The sequence below is a fragment of the Canis lupus genome, chromosome 14 (assembly GCF_048164855.1).
Source record: "Canis lupus baileyi chromosome 14, mCanLup2.hap1, whole genome shotgun sequence".
In the NCBI taxonomy this organism is placed as follows: Eukaryota; Metazoa; Chordata; class Mammalia; order Carnivora; family Canidae; genus Canis; species Canis lupus.
Genome location: NC_132851.1, coordinates 10,498,541 through 10,519,085, shown reverse-complemented (window position 1 = coordinate 10,519,085; position 20,545 = coordinate 10,498,541). Strand labels below are relative to the sequence as shown.

Sequence of the window (20,545 nt, the reverse complement as noted above, 5' to 3'; positions counted from 1 at the left end):
AAGTTTTGTTGGAAAACAGCCACACTTAATATCTGTCTACAGGTTGTCTATGGCTGCTTTTTTTTTTTTTTTTTTTTTTTGGCTGCTTTTGCTCTACAACAGAGTTGAGTAGTTTATACAGACAAAACCTAAAATATTTACTATCCAGCCCTTTAGAGGAAAAGTTTGCCAATTCCTGCTCTAGCATATTTGGAGTGTGAAGGGATTAAGATTGTTCTTTCTCCTTGCATTAGGGTTGAGTGGCAAGCAAGACTCATATTAGCTTCTGTCCACTTTTCTGTTTTGTTGGGTAGAGAGAGATGCATTTTCCAACATTTGGAAAAATTCAACTAAGTCTTAGGTCTGAAGATTATTAAACTGCTCTGGTTCTACCTTAATATGAAAGGCTGACAAGTTACCAAAAAAAGGAGAGGCACAAAGAATAACCAAGATGAAAGATCTGCTACTTGATAGGAAAATAAAGCTTGATGAGACATTAATTTGCTTTATGATTTTTAAAAATAACTTAATTATTGCATTCCTTCCCCATTTGATTTTGAGGAAATTGTCCTCCCTTCTCATCTGCTCTAAATGGGGGGTGGCGGGGGAGAGAAAAGCAGCTTTAAACACCTAGCTTTGTATTCAAGGCAAATGTGTCCAAGTTTTAATTTCAGCTATTTTGAGAATGACTTCAAATATGTATCACTTGAATATACAAGAAGTGGAGCCAACATTTTTATAGTTCCTAATTGTTTTACCACATGATTTTACACAAACCTCAGTGTTTCTTCACTTTTTTTTGTGTGTGGGTGGGCAAGATATAGTTTTTTCTTTTTTTGGCAAGATACAATTCTTAAACATTCAAATATTACAGTGCATCTACCAACATATTTCAAAAATTTGAATTTTGGGTATTTTTCAAAATGAACTATTCTAACACTTTAAAATGAGTCAGGAGAAAAAAGGCTACTTTTGAAATTATACGTATCCCCCAAAGTTAAAATAAAGGACACTTTGGCATAGAAGACAGCTACCTGGAAAACAATATATAAATTTCTGGCTGGATTCCATTCATCCTAATTGCAACTTGATTAAAATTAAAACCCAAGGCCAGAATTTTAATACCCTGTGGTCACTACCCTAAGGGCCAGGATAGACCACCTTTAGTACACTTCATAAATTAAACATCTTCATTGTCCTTAAAAAAAGGATGCTGCGCTTTTCTAGCAATATCTGTTGAATATTTTGTGATACACAGTATAGCAATATTTTAGGTGGGCTTATTTAGCTCTAGGGAATGATACAATTTTTACATGGTACTTTTCACCTGTTCTTTTTGTTCTCTTGAATTTGGTACTCCACACAATCATCTGATATGGTTAGGTCAAGTATTTTCCCCTCCTATGTGATGAAGGGAGTAGGGTACAGAGAGTGTAATTTCCCATATCTCTAAGGTCAAAATTACATTTGGATCTCTTGTTTTCCTAAGGTTGGTTCCTCATGTTTGAAGTAGATGACTTTCCATGTAGGTAGAATGATTATATTCCATTTCTTTAGCTGCATGACTTAAACAAGGGTAAAGCCATTCTATTGACTACAGGTATTGGTGTTTGGATAATGTCTTTCATTTGAGTAGTGTGCAGGTATAAAGATTTATTAAAATTATATATACACACGTATGTACATATCTACTACACATGGAGTATCCTAGTAGCTTGTTTGTACTTTCTCTTATCCTCCCTCTTGGACTGTCCTAGTTGGTAAATTTTTACACTCATGATATCTCACATTCTTGGATCACTAATTACACACTAGATCTTGTGCTGAAATTTTGCCTTTGTCAGGCCTCTGGATGCTCTCAACAACTCTGAGATAGGAACTGATGTTACCTCTTTTTATAGACGATAGTATTGAGGCAAAGAGTTCTGTCTACTTGCCCACAGTCACATAATAGTAAATGAGCCAAGATTCTAACCTCAGATCTTTTAACCACTGTGCTATTTGAAAGGCCACTATATTCTCAACATAGTTCTTATTTCCTGCCTTTGGCTCCTGTTCTAAGTCTCCAATTCTGCACTTGATGTAGTTGAATTTCATCCTATACTAATTCTCATAACTAATAAGGACAATCTTTACTTAACCCCATTCCAATGGGTTTCACACAGATCTCTACCTTGGATCTTTTTAACTTAGTAGTACTGGTTTTCTATATTATCACACAAATAGTTCAGTTTTAAGTATAAATCATTGAGTCCTGAAACCTCTGAATCTGTCCTTTATTTTTCTAGGTTGAAACACAATGAAGCTTCTAATGAGCTCTGTGTAAATAGACCGTACTAGAAAAAATGTAATTTTAAATATTAGGTCATAGTTTTCAACAGTCCCTAGTCTAATGAGATTACTGCAATAGTACATATTAGAAATGCATGATTTTGGTAACACAAAGCTTAAAAACTTTAGGAACATAAGTTATTGCAAGTTTTGAGAAGAAATGTTAAACAGCAGTATTTGAAGTTTTTAGAGGAGCCTAAAAAATATTTAAACAATTAAAACCCTCATATTAGGTTGCACAGTTTAGTACTTCCCATGTGAAAAATTGCTAACGGTCAAATTTTTAATGTCTTTTTAGAACAGTCTGTCCCTTGAATTTGTTAAAAGCTTAGCATATACGGAGAGGAGAAACTCGAGGCTTTTCCAGGGGCTGGCTTGATGTTTTGATACTTTCAACTCTAGTCTGAAGACTAGATACTCCTAGTGGATGTCTGTGTCTGCCACATGCTGAATAGAGATAAGGCCTAATAAAGGGCAGTTGGACAGTAAGCAGATTTTTAGGTGTGCTCAGGCAGCCTGTAACCACCCAACAACCCTGATCATCAAGAAGTAATAGAAAAGGATGCATTTTATGATTCTGAGGTTTTCTCTACCTCACTGATTGTGTCCATTTCTCCAATTATTAATTGCAATAATATAGAATTACATTCACAGTTGAGTTTCACAAAGGCTGGTTTTTCTGCTTTTAATTTAAGGTTTTAATTATTTTGTTTATAAGATTGGCCATTCTGAGATATTTCACTAAGGGATGGTCCTTGTCACATAAATTTTGGTGGAATGATAAACAAAACTCACTGTCTTGGTGTGCTAAAGCCCTGAGAGGGCTAGGACACCAAGTTCTAGGAGTCTTCTTAGTTTTTTATCTCTTCCACCCAGTTTGTCAATTGTATGGATTCATTATAACTCCCTTTCCCATGACTGTTACCTCTTAGTGTTGAGCCTCTTGATGGTTTTCCTTACCCCCACCCTCTTCCTTCTTTCAGGAAACTTAATTTCCTGAAAGTATACACTCTCCCACTCACTATACATATATGAAAGAGTAATCACATTCCTATCTCATTGCCAGCCTGTGTAGCTTTGCTATTAGTAGAACAAGATCCTGAAGTGCAGGAACCTTACTTTTTCATCTGTGCCTCTAGCTCCCCATCATGATGCTTTGCCTCCTGGCACTTATGTCTGTTGAAATGAGGGAACAAACCAGGTACCATCTTGGTCATGTTGTTCTCATGCTCAAGAATCTATGAAGACCTCTCACTGCTAGTCAGACCAAGTCCTAATCTTGAACCTAACTTCATTTTTATTAGTACTTAAATATTTGAAATCATACAAAGTATAACTAATTTATAATTTCACATTTTTTTTGGAAATGAAGTCAAATAAGTGAATTCTCCAGCTACAGCAATCTACACCTAAGTAATCATCTCCTGTTTCTATCTCCAGCTCATTCAAGCTGCTGTTCATTGGGCCCATCATGTGCCATATGAATTTTCTCTGTTGTGTGATTATGAATGGAATCACCCTTGCCAAGACTCAACTCTTCTCACTGTCTCTCTAAAACCTGCTCAGCTGAGGTTCCAACTTCCCTGGCATATATTACCTGCCACACTTTAATACTTATGTTCTCTATTATAATTGTTTTCAGGTGTTGGACCATTTGTTCTTCCAGTAAGATATGCAGTCCTTTCCAGCAACCAGGGCTTTTCTTTCTGTATTAAAGATATTTACAGGGCATGTGCAAACAATCTCATACTAAGCATTTAAATGAGTTTTTAAATATAAAGGAATTGAGTTTTTAAATGGCACTTATGTTAGTTCACTTGGCAAATATTAAAACTCCACCACGTGTCCGGCACTGTGTTAGAAACAAAGAATTTACAGACTAAAAGGAAAAAACTGTAATGGCAGAACAGAAACAACTCTGTCTTTTCTGTCTCTACTGTACACAGCACATGCCTTTAATCTCTACTGTGCTATGTTGCAATGCTTTATGACTGCCTCATGCCCCCTCTCTTTGGCTTTTGCACCTCCAGGACAGGGAATGGGCATTAGAATTTGATGTTCTCTGGGTCCGGTACAATACCTGGCACATGCTCCATTTTTGGAGAATGCTTGGAATGAACTGTTGAACTGAACTACAATACAATTTGAAAAATGTTATAATGGAGCCTGTATGGATACTGTGGAAGGACAGCAGAGGCATACCTACCCTGTTTTGTTTCTTGGCCAGGGTAAGCTCGCCTCACCAAATGACAGCCCCATCAGATTGCATTTGGACACAGTTTCCCTTGGACAGTAATTTTACTTAAATCCATATTGGCAGCACTTGCTTGGATTACATTTTTGAGGAGGCACTGTAATTTAGAAGCATGTAAGTTGGCTAAACCAAGGTCTTGTTTCTGAGCAAAGACTTAAAGTACAGATTTTTATAGAACTCTGTGTCTAGCAAACTTTGGTATCTCTGTTTTCTTAAGCTATAAAGGGTCTTCTAAAGTTCATTAGTCTATTGAATAATCCCATTGGTGTCTTAAAACTCATTTATTTATAAAATTAACATAAAGATTTTCCCAAGCTGTTAATACAATGGCTATTCTTGGGAGGCAGGCCTGATGTACCATTTGGGCAAATAAGAATATTTCTGTATTTTCACCCATTTTGAATTTTTACTTAGAATGTTTCACTTTTCTATAAGTGAATTAATAAAGTTGATGTGAATCTCACTTAAGAATAACAAGCTGAAGATATTTCTGGGAGTGTGGATGTGGCCTGGAAGAAAAAGCTTAGTTCCATGAGGCCCCACAAACAGTGGTTTTCTTCAAAGTAGAAGAGTGAGTTCTAGGAGAAGTAGCTGAACAGGACAGGGGGTTGTGCATGGGGCTGGAGCTGGTGAGAAAAGGTTTCTAGGAAGCCTGTCAAGAAGCAGATCGTCAGAGTAGGTGGCTTATGCAATTGCTTTAAAAAGCTTTTTGGTTTAAAGGTGCTGGTGATGAGTTGTCTCCATTTAGGCTGCTAGTGTTTGGGCCACCTGCGCTGGTTTTACATTGTGGTGGAGTCACTGCAACAAGAAAGGTCAGTGGAGCTTTGGTTAATGTTAGGATTTGGTGCAAACCAAAGCTTTTGTTTAACTGCTTTGTTGAATAAAAAATATTTAGGGGATTTTTCTTATGATTTGAATGAAGGAAAAGTACCCTTGAACATATGGAAACAGACTGCTGGACAGGAGATGGTCAAACAGTTGTGTATTTTGAAGGCTAGGGTAGGTTCACAGCATTTTAAGGGGTATAATTTCATGCACATAACTGAAAAAAAATGGGGATGGAATACTATTCCTTTATTCATTCTTACCTGTTGGAATCAAAATAATTTGTCTCAGAATATTAATAGTGTTATTTTCTGTAAATTTAAGCAGGTCACAGTGTTTATTGAAATAGCTCTTTTAATACATAAATGCATTACAGTTATAAAAGATTAATGAGTCAGAAATGTATCATTTTAAACCTATTTTGACATTCCACCACCCCTTCCCAAATTAACGTCTCTAAATTCCTTTATAGACGCACATACACACACAGTTTTACTGTACCATAACCTGTGTATCCTGCAACTTGCCTTTTTCACTTAGTGATAGAACTTATCCTCACTCATTGCTCATAATTCACCTCGTGCTTTTTCATGGTTGTCGTCATCTACAATTTGAATGCATCAGATATTTGGTCTGCTTAAATTTGAGGACAAATAATCAAGCTTTCTTTTAGCAGGATTTATGCCTGAAGAAGTCCTAAGGGACTTTACAGAGAATGATAGGTATTTCAGAAATTCGACATTCTGTGAACTGGTATTAGGGGCATGGAATGAAATGAAGAAAGGGAGCTACAAGTGAATGTCAAGATTAGTAGAGAACCTTGTAACGTTATTTCCAAATGCTTATTACTAGAACTTTTAGGCCAAAAAGCTTATTGGTGTAATCCATGTTTTAAAGGAAACTTAGACTTTGTAGATAACAGCTGATTTATGAAGTGTACAGTCCTCTTTTCTTAATATAAATGGTTTTTGTTCTCTTCACTCCTTAGCTCTGTTTTATCTTTGGAATGTTTATCATTTCTTGGAAAATAATTCAGCTATAGGAAGGGCTGCTTGCTTTTTAAAAAAAAAATGTGTGGACATGATGGTCATGTATTTTGACCATGATTAAGAAGCTACTGACCAACTATAGACCACCACCATTTCATTAAAATATAGATTACAGCATTTAAGATTACAAATGCACATTTTATGGAGTGAGAAACTGTTTATCCACCATCCTCCCCAAAAGACCAATAGTGTAATTTGATCATGAACTGTCACTCACACATAGTTGGTTATCCAATGGTAAATTTGGTAACATTTTACAAATTGCAGTAGCTGCTTCATGGTGGTCATTTAATGCTTGAAGACCTGTTAGGCCCCAAATTAAAAGATGAAGAGTTGCCATTTTCTTTTTATAGGTCCAGAAACTTGCCATTATTTAAAAATGTAATCTATTTTAATAACTTTTTTAGTCTTTACGTTTTACTTTTTTGACTTTATTTTCTCAATTTTCAAAATAGTAATTTCATGTTTTAGTTATATTTTCTATTCCATTATCTCTTTGCTTACAGGAACTGTACATTTTAAAGCTTTTTCTGAATCATGAACCAAATACAGTAGTGGTATAAAGAGACTTGTTACGTGTTGCCATGGAGGTTTCATAGCGCTTTATGTATTGTTAGTTGCCATCAGTTAAGTCTGCTACAAGTAATGTAGTATAATCGGCTGAAAATCTGAGCTTTTAATTAATCCTCCAACCTTCTCTTCTTTCCTCTACTCGAAGAGTAGAGTATATTTATTTTCATCTGGGCAAGCCAATGGTCCCTGGTCCGGATGTTACTGGCCTACCAGGGAATCTGACCTAGGATACTTAGCCTATAAATTAGTTCTTTTTACACTTTTTTGTAATGTCTGTGGTTTAGTGGAAAAATACATGTTTCTAATCTCCTGTTGTTCCTATGTGCGGATTACCTCTTATAAGCCAGTTGATTTGCATATACTATTACAAATCTTCACAACACCCTTGGAAAGTCAGTGATATTCCTATTTTATACAGAATGAAAGAGACTCTCAGAGGCCTGTAATTGTCCAGAGTCACAGAGCTGCTAAGAGTGGAGCTGAGATTCAAAACAAACTTGACATAAACAGCACTTCTTTTTCATAAACCCCAACTAGTGAAATTCTGTTAGTGCGTTATAGAGAAAAGATTGCAGATTTAGAAGGCAATCAGTCTGGAGGCCTTTCAGAACCAGCTCAGCCACTATTAGCTCTGTGACTTTCTCTCAATCTCAGGTTTCTTATTTGAAAAATAGGGATATTACTGCCCACCTTGTAGGGTTATTTTAAAGACTAAATAGAAACGCATGTAAAGCCTTTGGCACATTGTACGTTTTCAAACTAGTGACCTACACTACCCCTCCAGTTTAAGACCCCTTCTGCTGAAGTAAATGCCAGCACTGACCAGCATTAAACAAAATTTTAATTTACTATCCTGAAACAGAAGATACCGATTAGAGTATTCCCATTGTGTTTTTCATTGTAGGCCTTTTGAAGAGCAGAACAGATTTCAATCCCAGCAGCAATGCAATTTGTAGTGGGCGGGTTTTCTTTTCCTTTTTAATCCTTTGTTTTAATCTCATTTGGAGTTGCAAAATTTTCTGAAGGGTCTGATGCTGCCTAGGGCTCTAGGCTGGAATGTTGTCTTAGCCTATTGATGTGGTGAGCTGTTGGAAGAGGTAGGAGTGATTTAGAATGAGATGGCATTAGGAAACAAATGAGTTGAACACATATTTCTCTGACCACTAGAATTTCGATGGAGCTAACCGGTAAATTTGAGTGTTTGTTACTTGCAAAACAAGTAAATTTCTTTGACTGAAATTTTCTTTTTCTCTTAAAAATTATTTTTAGGATGCAGAATAGAAAACTGTGATTCTTGCTTTAGCAAAGACTTTTGTACCAAGTGCAAAGTAGGCTTTTATTTGCATAGAGGCCGTTGCTTTGATGAATGTCCAGATGGTTTTGCACCATTAGATGAAACCATGGAATGTGTGGGTGAGTAGTTTTTCATGTAACTTTCAAACTTTTATTTTAACACCTGTTTCTTGAAAAAATAATGCATGCTGGATATGTTCAACCTAAAAACAAATTGGTTCTCTTGTTGTTAATTAGAACTGAAAATTATTTAAGTTCTTTGCTGACTTGCTGAATTCTTTAGGCGTCAAGACATCAGTAGTCTCCTATTAAATCTTGCTACAAAATTTACTAGATGTATGTTGGCTAGGTTCAAATATTTAAGGGCTGGCATGGTTTTATCATCTGTAATACATACATTTCTTACCTTAATTTATTAGTAACTGTTAGAGAAAAAAATTTGTTTAGAAGAAAAATGAAAATTTCAAGCATTACCAAGAAAGAAAATTTTTGTGCAATATATATTTTGTTGATTGTTGCAAACGTATATTAAGACAATGTTACTTTTACTACACTTAGATATCTAGAATGCATAACTTAATATACATGTATACACTGTTCACGAATAATTAGGAATACACATTTTACGAATTTTGTACTTTTTGAGTGTTTGAAAAACACTTTGATATTTTTATACAACTGATGAAAAGGTAAAGATCTATGAGTATGTGCATTTTGATGAGTGCCTAATATGAATCTAATCTGCAGGTGTAATGGCATTGTCACCACATCCACTTGCACTCCTACCCCTGAATTTTATTTGGCATATATCTGATGTGATCTATAACAGAATTATGTATTATAAATGAAATTTTCCATCTCCATTTCCATATATAGAGACTTAAAAAAATGAGAACTTTTTTCCTGCAGAAATATTGTTGAAATATAGTTAAAATATTTGAAGGTTTGCAGAGAACACATTTAAATGACAGGTTTTGGAAGATGTGTACTTATGTTCCTGTTTATGTATGGGTTCATACGTTCATACCAGTGACACCCTACTAAAGTCACCAGAAGAGAATAGTCAGAATGTTGAATTTGCTTTTGAGATGCAAGACCCACACCCATTACAAATGTTTAGTTGAAACTCTTACAAAATCCTTAAATATAAAAAATTACAAATAGAGTCCTATGCACTTTCCCACGTAAAAAATCTTAAACAGCTTTGAAAAATCTAAGAGTAACCACAATGCCAGCTGAGATCTAAAATGCTGAAGTACCATGCGTGGACTTGGGGCCTGCATCCGTATTTGCCAGTTCAAAGGGGTATTTTAAGGGTGAATTTGGTGAGGAGGTTTAACTTAGCATATTTTGATCCTTTTATTCCCCACCCCAGGGCTTTGGAAGGTAGTGGTATTTCCACTATATAAATTTGCAAAAGGAGGTGCTAAAAGCTTTTACGTAAAAACAAACATTTTCATTATTCTGTATGTTAGTAAATTGAACACCAATAAAAAAAAAACATTTTCAAATATCTGACCATACTTCTAGTAATATAGAGCACCAATTTAGGGAATAAATACATACAGTGGTTTCTAGATATCTATTGAAAGAATTGAGATAACCAGAAAATGCAAAATAAACTCCCTATCCTTTTCACGAAGTACTGACTTCCAAAATAAAACTAACATACTTATGAATTACTATGGGGGCATTCAGAATTAAAATGCAAAATTTTGTCTTCTGTCATGGTTTGAAAAGAGAATCTTCTACAGGCTTTTAGCTGTTGAATCTTTTAAAGACTATATATTTCAGTGTCTTTAGAATAGACCAATAGCATTCCTTCAAAAAAAAAAAAAAAAAAAAAAAAAGAATTGAAGTGTCCAAAAGGGGACTACAGGTCTTTGGGGCTGTATGACTTAATTTATCTGATGGGAGGGTGTGTGGAGAAACACAGCTATATAAATTTTATGACAGCGGAGCAAATGGATACCAAATTATTTTTGGTGTTTGTATTTTTTTTCTTTATTAGAAGGATGTGAAGTTGGCCATTGGAGTGAATGGGGAACATGTAGCAGAAATAATCGCACATGTGGATTTAAGTGGGGTCTGGAAACCAGAACACGGCAAATTGTTAAAAAGCCAGCCAAAGACACGATACCATGTCCAACTATCGCCGAATCCAGGAGATGTAAGATGGCCATGAGGCATTGTCCAGGAGGTGAGTTTAGAGAGTTCCTATCATACGTGGGCTGTGTGCTTTCTGAATTCTCCTCCCTAACCACCCTCCGTGTAGAGTATCCACAAAGGAAACCTAAAAAAAACATCAGTGACAGGGTAAAAATTCACACTGTACTTAGAGACAAATGCTTGAATGTAAAGAATATAAAGGTTCGTTTTCATGATACCTCAAATGTATCTCATGACAATTGGTTGTGAACTTAGGACAAATGAGCTTTCTAAAGTGAGATTTCTAGAAGTGTGTGTGTGTGTGTGTGTGTGTGTGTGTGTGTGTGTTACTGATGTACTATGAAAGAGAGTTCTTATGAAATCAGGCCTTTGCAGATGTTGCTCTGAGGGAAGCGGACAACTTTCAGTTGAGAAGTTTCGATTAGAAAGGTTTATGAAATCTGTAAAATCATCTGCATCATTACTAGTTGAGGATGACAACTTAAAATAAACTTGCCCAAACACTGGGAGGAATAAATGTTGTCTTAATGTTACCACAATTAGCTGGTTCCCTCTGTTTTGATAATAATTTGTAGAAAACAGCTACTGGTATGTGTGTGTTTATTCATGTCTTTGTAGTAATTGTGCTGATTTGCAGTAATTATTCTGTAATAACAGGATTAGGCCCATTTACAAATTAGGAGAAGCGAACATAGCTCAGGTGCCGGAGGAAGCTGAGTCAGTACAGGGAAATGCAGTTTTTAGCATTGTCATTTGGGTTCTTAAAGCATAATCATTTGTTACCATTTTAACACTAGCGGATGCTACATTGCCAGAAATGAAGTGGGGATTTTTCTGGTGCACAAAATAGAAAAGCAAAAAAGAAAGTGGCGTTTGGAAAATTGCCCTTGAAAATAATCAAGACGTTTGTTTGCCTCCATTCCTGCTGTTGGTGCATAGCTTTTCAGCTCTGTGGCTGTAGCCCAGAAAAGAGAATATCTATCTGCTTAATGGATTTATATTCCCATTATGCTTCCACGTAGAGATATCTATGATCCATGGAGGAAGACAAGACTTTTTAAGACTTGAAGACTCCAGTCGGCTTTTGAGAACTATTAGATCCAGATTCAGAAGCTACTATTAGGAAGGCAGCTTTTCCTCTTGAATTAGTTTTGCTTTTCTTTGCTGGGTCTTTGAAACAAAGTTTTTTTGGGTCTGCTTTTCACTAACAAGGATGGTTTTGTTCAGTTAAACTGAGTATTTTTCAGTCAAAATAAAAGAAAATATTTTCTTACAAAACTAATAAGCCACTTCTTGGATAGCTGAGAGCATTTAACCTGCAACCTTGTGCCTAAAAACAAACCTGATGTATTCAGGTATTGGAAATAAAGACTTTCTTTGTTGTATATTGTTTATGTAACTACCCCCCACCATTCCTCTTCAGCAACGTGGTCCCCCAATTGTGGTTTACGTTAATAGCAAAAATTAACCTGAAAATGCTCCTATAACAAACATGCTTATGTGTAACAAGAACCAGCACATTCCCCTCCCCTCTGAAATTATTTTGACCTAGCCCCAGTCTTGCTTGAGAATTTTGTAGATAACAGCTACATTGTTAACCTATAATGTTAATTGCATTTTTATATTTTTTGCTTCTAGCAACAGTATACTATCTTAATAGAATATAACCTGACACTGTTAGCAATTGAAATTATGTCAAAACAAATGTTTGTGTCATATGCTAATGTCTTTTCTACAAATGAAACATTAATGAACACTTAGTACATACTTAGGTTGTACCAAATACTATTCATTAGGAGAAAGCAGTTATGACCATAATCCCTATATCTACATTTTCAGTTTAATAAATTCAAGTTTTATATAACCTTTAAAGTTAGTAGGTTTAAAAAGTTGAATCAGAATTTTATTGTTTTATGCTTTATAAAAAGGAAACTAAAATAGAATTGTTGATAGAAATGGGAAGTTACTCTCCAATTAAAAAAAAAACACTATTATTTACAAAATTGGAAATGAAAAGTAGAAAATTAATTTTGGAACTTGAGCACCAATTGATAAAATTGGCATAACTTCCAGTGGAGTATCCCACCTTGCCTCAGGTGAGAGAAGGGAAAAGTGCCTTTCTTCCATAGGTCATGGTGATTAATGGAAGAATGGAGAAGAAAACCACTTTATCCCATTTTACATCTTGACTTGATTTCAGTGATCTGCTTTGACAAACCATGCAAAAATGTAGTCATAATCAGGTTGGGAATACAGGCATTTTTTCAGACCTTTTCAACATATGTATGGATTTCTCTCCTGTTGGAGCCAATCTTAACCTGATTGCACACAAATGCAGCCTTAACCTCCTTCACACTAAAGCACTGGCACATTAAAATCAGCTGTTTTTGATTACTGGAAGGCATAAGTTAGAGGTCAGAGAAATGGAATAGTCACTAAGTGTATAAGATATTACACTGAAATCTGTTAAAAATGAGACAATAAATGGCAATAAATGGCTATAAGATAAAAACAGTGTAATGCTTTAGCTTATTTTTAAATTATTGCATCCTCGTTTGATGTTTTAAAAAAGAAAGAATATCTAGAGATATCTTAAGTCATGAAGTTACTCAGTGTTCATTCCCCAACTTTTCTTTTTGATTAGTTATATTTTTCTTTTATTTCTGATGACATACTTGTAGAATTTTTTAGGATTTTCTGACACTCATTCTTCAGGATTCTAGTCTGGAGATCACAAGATCTGGGGCTCTGCACCCTGTCAACTCATTAATTCTGTTACCCTTGTCAAGTCACTTAACCTCTCTTGGCCTCTATTTCCTCATTTGTAAATTGAGGGCATTGGGGGGACATTTTCTAAGATCCAGTCCAGTTCTAAAAATCCAGTGATTCTAAGACAGATTGCCAAAAGATACGAGCAAGTTCTATGGTTGTCATGTAAGCCCAAGAGCGTTGTTCATGACAGAAGGACTGAATGCTTTTCTAGTAGCTGTACCAGGCATTTGCCAAGCCTTTCACATCTGGCAGCTTTTCACCCCTCCTGCCTCCTCACAGACTAAGCAAGACTCCTTAAATCCGCCTATGACCTGTGGTTTAGCCACAAACATACCAGGAGGCTAGAGAAAGAAAGGGGAGGAGGTCAAAAGAGACTATGATAAAAAGGGGTAAATAGTAAGAGAAAATAAAGAACGAGTGTAGGAAACAAGGGCAGAAAAGAAAGCACGACTCGAAGACCATACTCATTGCTCATACCTGTCTTCCACTCCTTTCACTTCCCCCTGAGGACACTTAATTAATATAATTTTTTCTGTAGGGACTAATTTATTCTGTTAATACACAATCTGGAGATTCAAATGGAAGGGATTTCAAGTCTGGACCATGTTGTACTTTAAAAATACATAAATAGAAATATGCTATTATATATTTAAATGACAAATGGAAAAACAAAATCATGGGAAGCATGGAGTTGGAAGATGTTCATGTACAGGGGAAATTGTTGTCATTGGGTAACTGTAATGTTCAGGACTGGCCAACATAACCTCAACCTGAAATAATCTGCCCCGTGTGTATGGCGTTCCTTGTTATTTTGTAAGATCCCATGACAACTAATTTTAACTTACCAGATCTTGAGCGCTGCTATGTGCTACTCACTGGTCTAGGCATGATACTGCTCAGAGTCTTTACAGACCTTTTTCTAGTGGGAATCATGGCAATAAAGAAGTAGATAAGTTCATAATTTCATGTGGAGATGGGGATTGGCAAGAAATGTAAAACAGGATAATAAACTAGTATAAGATTGGGCTGGAAGTGTATTATTTTATACAGGGTATTCAGGGAAATTGATGGAATAACATTTGTTCAGAAATCTAAATGAAGGAGACCTTTTGAAGAGCTAAGGAAGCCTTTTTTTTTTTTTTTTTTTTTTTTTTTTTTTTTTTTTTTTTTTTTTTAGCTATCGATGCAATGGTTGTTAAATGTCCTTGATTCTTCCAAGTTAAATTAAGAAAGAGGAAGGAAGGGATCCCTGGGTGGTGCAGCGGTTTGGCGCCTGCCTTTGGCCCAGGGCGCGATCCTGGAGACTCGGGATCGAATCCCACGTCGGGCTCCCTGCATGGAGCCTGCTTCTCCCTCTGCCTGTGTCTCTGCCCCTCTCTCTCTCTCTCTCTGTGACTATCATGAATAAATAAATAAAATCTTTAAAAAAAAAAAAAAAGAGGAAGGAATTACAATCTGGGGAGCCTCTGCCTGCCCCAGGGTGATACATAGCAGGTTTCTAGTGGCAGAGCCAAGAACAGGTTCAATGGCTTGCTGTCTAGGAAACCCAAGTTTTCCCTGTTCCTTGAAATAAAAATCAAAGATAAAGCTAGGGCTGTCCATCAAAGAAGCCAACTTTATTTCCCCTGTAGCCTAGACACATCATCTTACTTTTGTTCTACAAATACTTAAAAAAAAAAAAAAAATGATGCCCTGCCATTACCACCACCTCTCAATATCTTCCACCTGATATAAAAACCTACCCCCAAGGTCATTTCCTTAAACACCAAGGCATTGAACCACTGGCTTTGCTTTAATTGAGCTGCCCTTACAAAGACCCTCTTCTTTTATTTTAGTATCATTGGTTCATTTTGTTGGGGAAAGTGTGACATCCAGATGATTGTTTTCCATCATTAGTGTTTTGGAAGCACCCTCTGGGCTAGCCTCTGAGGTTACCTTGTGTTGAGCAGCACTCTGCCCCCTGGCTCCCTGGAAGGTCTGGGAATTTGAGTCCCACCCCCCACATTTTGGGTGCCCAGCATGGCTCTTCTCTTTCTGACCCAGTCAAGCAATCAGACTGATAGAGTAATTTAGGTGATACTTTGACGCTCAGTTTTCTGTCTCTTTTGCTTGTGGTTGCCTCTGCTCGCCCTGCCGTAGTTATTAGCAACATTATGATGTGATTCTTTAAGCCCTTGTCAGATTTTCTCAGAACTGTGCTAAAAATTTAAACATGGAATCTGCTACTATATACTATTTCAATTTGAAAATAACTCCTTCCTCTTAAGAGACATTTACCTGACCCTCCTCTACTTTGTCTTTAAGTGGCTTTTAGCTTGATAGAAAACAAAAGAAAATACTATTTAGCAACTTAGAAACAATTTCTGCAAACATCTACTTTTTAAAAAGCAATAGTAAAAAGAAAGACCTCTCTAATCTTTGTTGTCAGTACATAAACTGACAGCAACATGTGGACTAGGTATTAGATAATCTAAGTAAAGATGATTGTGGATTGTGCTGGATTGAATGGAGAGCAGGAAATAAGCACATTTGCAGTAGAATCAGGTCAAGAAAATATGCTTTAGACATATGTTCTTTATTTCTGTACATTTTGTTTACATTTGAGTTGCAATTTATGTGGTCTGTTTTATACATGCCAACCTTAAGAGTAGTTTGGAAGAGAGAGGATAAGAGAAAAACCTCTTTTCTTAAGCTTTCAGAGCTGTCAGGAATGTAGGTACTGGAATTATGACATGAAGAAGAAAGCATCTAAAGAGGAAATTCTTGTGTCTCTGTTTGCTGTGCTAAATACTATTTGTGTTAGTCACTTGAAGCAAATTGTACTGGTTCTCAGGTACTCTGGACACATGACCGCTAATAGTCCTGTTTATGGAGATAATGAACTGGGACAGTCACCCACCAGCAGCCACATTTTAAATGTTAATGTATATTTACTGTGTAAAGTTGATATTTAACCAAGATCCACCTGTCTCTAGATGGTTCTCTCAGTAGCCACAGTGTCTAATTCCTGCTTCTGTGGTCTGAGCAATGAGCCTTCAGGCAGTGTCTTGAAAAGTGTTCCTGCCCTCTTTGCCCCCCTTCCCATCCCTTTTTAATTCTTTAAATTTGTTTCCTGGAAAGTGGATAAGGCATCATCGTTGGGACTGTTGATACTGGTGATGGTGGTTTTATTTTTGTTGCTTTGTAGCATTGATTTCTTTAGGATTGAGTGATTCTCCTATGGCAGAGGTAAGGGTCTAAGGCAATAAGGGAGCAGGGAAGTGGGCTCTCATGCAGTGTGCATTGGAGATGACAAAAATTTGAGAGGACAAAAGTAAGTATGGTTGTGGACTTAGACATAAACATCTAAGGGGGTGCAAAGCACTGATGACATGGAGTCTGTAAGAAAGGGATAGAAGACCAGCTCTTCCGCTAGTTTCATTTTGAGCCTGTCTGGGTGCCAGCCTTATTTGCCTGAGGGACCAGGGGAGTGAGCAAGTGAAAGAATCCACACCTTTGTTCCGCTCCCCAGCTTCCCATCTGGGATTCTCTACTAGCCTCATTTAATTGCAGTCCAGAGCAGCATGTACTAGTCTGTTTTATGGGTACTTGTAAAAAGGATTTCTCAACTACACATGCCACCGAGGGCCTGTTGTTCTGTGTGTAACAAGGCAAGGACAGGACAATTCCAAAGGGGCCTTTCTCTTAGGAATTTTACACAGCAGTAAGCTACTCTGATCTTAATGTAAAATATATAAAGCAATTTTTACAACACTCTAAAATAAAAACAACTTTAATAGGACACACATGGTGTCAGTGGTTAAGTTTATTTTCCCCCCTTCAAGGGGACTTTTTTTTTCCCCTTATGAGATAAGAAAGCCTGAAGTATAATCCCCTAATGGTTTCTCAGAACAACTTACTTTCCTCACCAGACACCTCACTAGAATCTTTAAATGATGTTGATAAAAAGGGCGCAGGCGGTTTACTCATGGAGATTTCCTGTAAATACTTATCCAGCTACTAGACTGACTTAGAACTGTAGTTGTGGATATCATCCAGGATCGAGAGGCAGAAAGAAAACATTTTAATGGAAATAATGACAGAGTTTTACTAAAATCTCAGCATGACTCATGTTGTCATCATAGAGAAGTGGTTAAGATGATAAAATTACTCTGCGCAATAGTGGGGCAAAAGGTTCAGGTGGCAAAAGTTATTACCATTAATTTAAACTAAAAATGTAAAGGCAGTAGGTTTTGCTTTACAATTGACCTGTTTATATAATACTTGGATCTACTGTTTCTGTGTGTCAGTATTATTTTCTTCTATTTGAGGACTTTGGAAACCAGGAGTAAAATATTTGAACTAGTATAATCAAGAGACATTTGGTAATTGATGTTATGCCCTTATTATTAGTCAAAGGATTTCATAATAACAATGTAAAAATATTTAATAACATGCTAAAACAAAACAAAATTTAAACATCAGGACTAGGAAAAACTTATAACAAGAGCTCAGGACTGATAAAGAAAATAGACCATATGAATCTATGTTGGTTGAAATAATTGAGCCAGAAATTTGGCCTTGGGTTTCCTACCCAAGGCAAAGGGGAAAAGTAAATATGGCCTTTTCTCTCTTAATTTCAAATAAATGATTATAAAATACAAAAGAATTTAATAGTTCCTAGGGGGAAAATCAGTATATATACACATGTATATGCATATTAACATATATACATAAACATATTAATGTGTACACATAGATATATGCATGTGTGTGTATATGAATATATACAGACACACACACAAACATGGGTATTAATTCCAATTTCAAACACATGAAAATATGTATGTGTGTAGGAAGGGGTGGAACTTGTGTCATAGAATTAAAGAGATTAATGATTCTTACAGAAAACATTTCAGTTCCACAGAGACAAACACGAAACAGATTTCTCAAATGAGGAATCATATTCAGAATAATGAAAGGTATGGTGTACAGTGTCTTTATCAATATCCACATCCCTAGTGTATGTTTGCAGAAGACAGGCAGCTTGGGAGTGTTTATTCCTCAATGGAAGCTGAAGGCATAATTGTGAAAGTTGACTATCTAAAGGCCTGGGCAGTATAGAATCAAGATTTGTTGACTTATCAGTTGTATTTGAGTACAATTGTCCAATAGGTTCTTTTAATAAATATTGAATACATTTAGAACTTCATGTGGAATACTCCACATGGTGTGTGGAGGACCTAGAAAACGTGTAGTTGTTTTGAGGTCAGTTATCCTTTGAACTTGCCAATAACTGTGGTGTCTTTTCTATATAGTAAGGTGTTCTTAAGTAAGTTCGGGAGTTGCAGGCACTCCTGGCTGACTCAGTTAAGTGTCCGACTTGGTTTCAGCTGGGGTTGTGATCTCAGGGTCATGATCTCGGGTTCCTGAGATGGAGCCCCAGTTCAGGCTCCACACTCAGCAGGGAGTCTGCTTGAGATTCTCTCTCCCTGCGCACATCACCCTCCCCTCTACCCCCGCCCAACTTGTGTGTGCTCATTTGTTGGATCTCTCTCTCTCTCTAAGTCTTTAAAAATCAGGAGTTGTATATTTAGACGAGTTATTTATTTCCGGTGATTATCTCAAGTCTTGCACTAATATTTTTAATAACCCATTTTGGTTTTTGTTTCTTTAAGGCTGGCCTTCAATTATTTTAATTTGTTAAAACTATTTGATATGAGAGAACCACATAGATTTGAAGTAAATGCTTACTGAGTGTAGCTGAGTTTATTAAAATATGTTGTCATGAGAAACGAGCAGGATGAGAGTGATACAATCAAGAGTTTATAGTCTCCTTAAGGAAGGAGAAAAATGCACATTACAAAATAACGAAAGAAGCAAAGTTAAATTTGTAAATGTAAGCATTGTTACAGGCTCTGATATTATAGAAAATAGCATTTTTAGCTGTTGTGGCCAGGAAATGCTTCCTGAAGAACAAAATTAAAATTTTATTAAAAGGAGGTGGGTGGGAAATATGTTTTCTTTCTTTCTTTTCTTTCTTTTCTTTCTTTTCTTTTCTTTCTTTTCTTTCTTTCCTTTCTTTCCTTTCTTTCCTTTCTTTCCTTTCTTTCCTTTCTTTCCTTTCTTTCCTTTCTTTCCTTTCTTTCCTTTCTTTCCTTTCTTTCCTTTCTTTCCTTTCTTTCCTTTCTTTCCTTTCTTTCCTTTCTTTCCTTTCTTTCCTTCCTTCCTTCCTTCCTTCCTTCCTTCCTTCCTTCCTTCCTTCCTTCCTTCCTTCCTTTCATCATTTTAGACTGGGAGAACATTGTGGGGGAAAGATGCAGATGCCAGTGTCCCTGTTGTGTCAGAGAGAGGGTGAGCAAAAGAGCCTGGCTGTAGCAGAGTTTGTTAGGGGCAGTTACAAAAACTCCCAGCAAAAATATAAATTGCATACAGATGGCAAAAGTGCTTCTGTGAAGAGGACAGGATGTTTCATTTTACCTAGCACACAGTGGAGAGCCAGAGCCACAGGGCAGTTGAGCCTCCAAGTGTATCTTAGCGGAATTTCGGTTGAACATGGAAGTGGCTGAGGTTGTGTTGGTGACATGGAAGTAAGTAGACTTTACATCCCAAATTTGGGGCAGAGTGTTAAGCAGAGTCTGAGTTTGGGAGAATTACCAGAGAATACTTATGGGTTCTGATGTTTATGCATTTTTCTGTTATGCTTGCTTTTCTAAAGAGAGCAGGATTTTGTCTTGCTGTGACCCTTATCTTTTTCTGCCAACTTTTTAAGCCAAGCCATTCCCCCAGTTTGTATTAGTGCAGTTTATTTTTGTAAAAATCTAGGCGCATTCTGCATTCACCCTAACCAAACTATATTTACTTTCTAACTGCTACTTTCATTTACCATTTACCAAGACCCTTAGATGTGTTATTCCCTATTTTCAAGCTTGTGATGTTAAACTTCTGATAGATTTCCCTTACAAGCCAGCTTCAAATACTCTGAAAATTTAGAATATACCCATTAAATTAATTAAATATTATTCAAATCAAAGATGAAAATGTTCCTTCAAGCCCTAATTTCAGTTATATAATCTAAGGTGGTTTTATCTAGCATGTTGTTTACTAGCCGCTTTGTGTTGGGTTGAGAAGGATTCTGAGTTAGATTCTGGGTTCAGGAGAAAACTACATAGTTACCAATTGGTGATGTTTGCAGGCATAGAAAGCAGTGCATCCCATATTCTCCCTAATTCTAATCATTTGAGTCCTCCTGCTCTTGGCTTTCTCCTCCCTTCTCTCCACTGCCCCTCCCCCAACATACGCTTGGATGTCTTTGACAAAG

General features: G+C 36.4%; 1 protein-coding gene across 2 annotated transcripts in view; it reads left to right on the top strand.

Moving 5' to 3' along the window:
- Positions 1 to 20,545, top strand: part of RSPO2 (R-spondin 2) — a 149,578-nt gene that overhangs the window by 88,234 nt on the left and 40,799 nt on the right. For both annotated transcript variants that reach the window (XM_072774232.1, XM_072774231.1), the window contains exons 4-5: positions 8,281 to 8,424; positions 10,316 to 10,504. In XM_072774232.1, coding sequence (XP_072630333.1) covers positions 8,281 to 8,424; positions 10,316 to 10,504 — 333 coding nt within the window. The remainder of the gene's footprint in view (positions 1 to 8,280; positions 8,425 to 10,315; positions 10,505 to 20,545) is intronic.